The sequence below is a fragment of the Melanerpes formicivorus genome, unplaced genomic scaffold, assembly GCF_026170545.1.
Source record: "Melanerpes formicivorus ecotype bairdi unplaced genomic scaffold, bMelFor1.0.p_v2 SCAF_5, whole genome shotgun sequence".
In the NCBI taxonomy this organism is placed as follows: Eukaryota; Metazoa; Chordata; class Aves; order Piciformes; family Picidae; genus Melanerpes; species Melanerpes formicivorus.
Window position 1 is genome coordinate 20,581,497 of NW_027142357.1, and position 4,747 is coordinate 20,586,243.

The following is a 4,747-nucleotide window of genomic DNA, read 5'->3' on the forward strand; positions in this document are numbered from 1 at the left end:
TACCAACAAGCACACCTTCCATTACTCTTTTAAGTAGGTCTGATCTGAACACAAACATGAAAGACTAGTGAAAAACCCTTTTTAGAGCAATCCTGTGTAACACTAAATTCTTAGTGTAACTTAGTATCAAAGAAAGGAAGTACATGGGCACTATATGCCATGAAACATTTTAAAAAGCAGAAACATTATGCTATTCCTGATGACATATTTAAATTGTATGTCAGTAGTAAACGGATGCGCTTTTGTCTCAAATATTTTTTGACTAAGTTCTTCTGGATCAGGTCCATCAGTTATTTCCTGCATTGCCATTGCTCATTTTGTAACACTAAAAGCATTTCTCAACTGATATCCTTCAACAACATGCTTCTAGAGTCTAAACCTTTTGCAAAAGAATGCTAACTGATGAAGCTAAACATATTTCTCACAAGGACAGGTTATGGAAGATTCTTCAGTAGCAAAGGTAACTGTTTAGTTATTAATTTGATAAGTTGACCCTAAGAATATCATGTGGAAAATTAATTCAGAATCATAAACATTATAATATTGTTGAGGAGTTGTACCACAGTAACTGCCCATTAACTTCTCATTATTTCAGATGTGAGGGTTCTGGTGGTATTGTCTTATCTCATTATTCCTGAGAGAAAGGATTCCTTGCAGTATTTGACACACATAGAAACACATCAGTTTTACAAGTTGTGTCATTACAAACACTTATCTAGCTCTGCTGCTTTCAGAAGCCCACAGCAAAGCATATGCCTATCATTATGGTTGTGCCAAAGCTTGTTTGACAACCGCCACCAGAGGAACTCATCTGAGATTGAATGGTTACTGATTTGTCCCAGTGAAGTTTCCATGGCACTTCTTACTTTGTTGTCTCATTAGGTAACCAAAAAGGAAAGCTGACTGGGCAAAAATATAAGGAGCTAATAACATACTCTCTATGTTAAAATCTAAAATTTAATAAATTACTTTTCAGGTTCCTCATTTGTTTGCTCTCCATAAATTTCAGTTTAAAAAAAGAGAGAAGTTGCTACAGTAAAAAGGACCATTATTTTAGAAGAAATTTTCCAAAATGAATGTAGGCCTATTATGTGATGCTTAGTGAGACATAAGGAACCCTAAAAGCTGTCACTGCCTACTGTCTACTTTTAAACATAGTTTTGTGCCAAACATCTTCCCCTGTGCTGGAGAGTGACTGCTCTGTCACACTGGGAGGATAACAAGCATCTCACCCTTAAATTATGTGATTTTACATAAACTTAACATATGGAAAACACGTTTTGGCTGTGCCATGCCACAGACAACTTCAGACCAGGAACAGCTGGGCATTGCAGAGCTTGTGACCTGGATCTCTCCAAGAAGGGGCATTTGACCTGTATGTCCACTCCCTGTATTGGCACCATGTGTTTCTCTTTTCTCTCATTCACGTGTAGAAAATAAAATAATTAAAAGAATTCTTAAAAAACCAAACCAAACCAAACCACCACCACCAAACCAATAGGCCTGCAGCAGTCCGAAGAAGCTAAGGATTTTAAAGGTGTTTACCATGAGCAGCTCCCATGTCCCCATGTGCCGAGCCTCGCTTGATCACGGCGATGAAGCTGGGTCGGGCCCGCCGCCGCCTCAGCAGGCGCTCTCCGGCAGGGGGAAAGCCCGGGGCACCAGTGAATGAAACCGACGCAGCGGGACCGTCCCTGCGTGACCCAGTGTTAACGTGTTTATTTCACGCTGCAGTCGCGTGTCGCATTACAGAAACATCTCATGCTGGAGCCCCGCAAAGGGCCGAGAACGAGGAGAGGAACACTTGTATTCAAACAGAACTATTAAATAACCTGTACACAAACCGTCCGTCTTTCCCCCTGAAACCACCGAGGGCCGGGCCTCGGCACGGCCGGACCGACTCTGCCACCCCACCTTCGCGCACCCATAAGCCCGGACCCCTAAGGCGGCGGCAGCCTTGTCCCGCCCCAAGGGCCGCGGCCTCCCCTCAGACGCTCTCAAGGATGGCAAGGGCGGGGAAAGAGCCTGTCCCGGGACGACGACGCGCGGCAGCAGCCCCAGCGTCCTGAGAGCATCCAGTCCTGCCCGCGCCTGCTCCCGGAGCCGCCTCTAGACGAGCTCCCGCTCGCCAGGTGTGTCGAGAGTCCGAGAGCCAGCCGGCCGCCCTGCCCCCGGCTGCGGAGCGCCCTAATCCTGGGGCCGCGGCGCGGTTCAGCTCGGCCCCGCAGGTGCACCGGCCGCTGCCTGGCCGCGGCGGGTCCCGTCCCGGCGGTCACAGGTCGCGGCCGTCCTCCCGCTTGACGCCTTCCGCCGCCGCCTTCAGCTTCTTGTTCTGGTGGGTCTTGACGTGCTTGGCCAGGTGGTCGCTGCGCATGAAGCGCTTCCCGCACTCGGGGCAGACGAACCGCTTCTCGCCTGTGTGAGTCCGCAGGTGCCGCTGCAGCTCGTCGGAGCGGGTGAAGCTCTTCCCGCAGAAGAGCCAGTTGCAGACGAAGGGCCGTTCGCCCGTGTGCCAGCGCAGGTGTGCCTTTAGGTGCGAGGTCTTGCCGTACACTTTGCCGCAGCCGGGGATGTGGCAGATGTGCTGCTTCTTCTTGCCCGGCTCCGCCTCCGGGGCGCTGCCTGCGGCCGACTGGCAGTTGGGGCAGCGGCAGCGGCGGCACCTCCTGGCCGTGGCCGCCAGGGGAGACTTGGTCTGCAGCAGGGCGGCGATCTGCGTCTGATACTGGGCGAAGTCCGAGTGGCCCAGTACCAGGCTCCGTGGCAGGGCCGCGCCCGCGGGGAAGCGGTGGCCACAGCCGCCTGGGGTACCGGCCTGCTGGATGCTCCACCAGGGGATGTCCTCGGGTTGTGGGTTGGGCGACAGCTGCCGGCAGGGTTGAGTGGGTGGCAGCAGGTTGGAGTAGCCGGGCGGCAGGGCGGCCTGAGTGGCGTAGGGGACGTAGGCAGGGGGGCAGCTGGACGGCAGGGCGGCCATGGAGGAGGGCAGCATCTTGACAGGAGAAAACTCGTAGGGGTAGGAGGGGTCTGCCGGGGGCGTGAGGGGAAGTTCGTGCGCTCCCCCGAAGGAGGGCTGCAGGTGGTTCTTCTGAGGGGTCAGCCCTAGGCTGGGGTGCGGCGGCGGTAGCCCCCCCGGGGAGTGCGCCGGCATCTCGCCGCTCCACGGGTGGAAGATCCTGGATGGGGATCCCAGCGTCGGGTCGTAGGACACCTGCAGGAAATCCGAGGGCGCTGCGCCGGGCTGTCCGATCCGGCTACAGGTGGCGGCCAGAAGAGCGAGGGGAGAGTGCTTGGCCAAGTCTGGGGAGGCGCTGGGGGTGCGGTCCTGCGCGGGAGAGGGAAGGGAGGGAGGATGGAGAACGCGTTACTCGCCGCGCGCCGCCGCCGCCCCGCGGGAAACTTCCTGCACCTCTGCCCGCGCGCTGCCGGAGGTGCCCTGCCGCTCCCACACGGCCCGCAAAACTTCCCCAAAACAGCGCGCGCCCAGTGCGCAGGACTCCCCCTCCCCGACTGCGGCCGCTGCCTCTGGTCCCGCTGCCGCTCCCGCGCCTCCCCCTCCAGCCCCACAATCCCGGGACGCTGCCTGTGGTAACTGCAGGGCTGCCGGCGGGATGGGGAAGTTGCCGGCCCAAGGAGCCTGGCCTCTTCAACCCTATGGAGGTCCCTGCCTAACTCTCCCGGGAGGGAGGCAGCAGGGGCCGGCTGCCCCGTGCAACGTGGGTCACACCCGTGGGACGCGGCACGGTTAGCCCCGGCCCCCGCCGCGGGTACTGACCTGGAGGAAAGCTTGGAGGGAGTCGTTCCGGAGGACGGCCACCGCGGCCATGGCTACTGCGCCCGGGAAGAAGCGAAGGCGCCGGGGCACCGCTGAAGCATGGGGACGCCGAGGGGAAGACGAGGAGCTGCCCAGTTTCTTTCTCTCTCTCTCTCTCCCCCTCTCCTCTCTGATCTCTTCGCCTCCGTGTCTGTCCCACCCCCCCGCGCTGCGCGATCTCCGCGGACTGTCTGACTGCACCAGGATCACCTCCAAGAATTTGATAAGGACTTTGCTGGGCCGCCAGCCAGTCAGAGGGAAGATTTATGGCTTTGAAGTTTGCCGCTACCCAATCATCAAAGAATAGCGGCTCTTTCAGAAGCGAAAGCAAATCCTTTGAATCCACAAAGCTCCTATGGTGTGTTTGTTGGTCTGGATAAAAGAACTGATTATTAGGGGGGATGGGAAGGGAGGAGATAAAGGCGGGACAATTAATGAAGTAATCACTATGTGGGAAATGTATATACACAAATAATTGGATTTTCTTGATCAAAGGACCCCTTACCGCCTGGAGACCCTCGCATTGGATGTGCAAGACACTGGATCCCACCCTCCGTCTTTTTTTTTTTTTTTTTTTTTCCCCCTTCCCTTCATTTTCCTTCTGCAATTAAGGATTTGTGGCAGAACCCTCAAGTGACAATGCGTCTTTGTTATCGCCCGAGAAATCTGTCTCCGGATTCCGCTGATAGTGTTTAATGACTCAAAGTAACAGGAGCACAGCGAGTTCACCTGATCGGGGCTGGTCGATCCCAGTCGTAAAACTTCCCTAGAGTAATTGTCGGTGGTTCCTCCCCGCTCCCTCCTTCCGCCCGCCCTTCCCCCGAGGCTGAGGGAGATGCCCTCGGTATGACTCCGCAAACAACCGCACATTTTCCCCCCCGGTAGCCGGGCTGGTTTCGCTTGGCTCAGCCGACTAACACTAAACCTACGTTA

At 55.5% G+C, this 4,747-nt stretch overlaps 1 protein-coding gene across 1 annotated transcript; it reads right to left on the reverse strand.

The window, feature by feature from the left end:
• Positions 1-1,609: 1,609 nt before the first annotated feature.
• On the reverse strand, positions 1,610-4,045 carry SP5 (Sp5 transcription factor). Its single transcript, XM_068137802.1, has 2 exons — positions 3,776-4,045; positions 1,610-3,325 (listed from the first exon to the last, which is right to left on the reverse strand). The coding sequence occupies exons 1-2, from the start codon at positions 3,824-3,826 to the stop codon at positions 2,273-2,275; spliced, it is 1,104 nt and encodes a 367-aa protein (XP_067993903.1). The 5' UTR covers positions 3,827-4,045; the 3' UTR covers positions 1,610-2,272.
• Between the last annotated feature and the right edge of the window lie 702 nt (positions 4,046-4,747).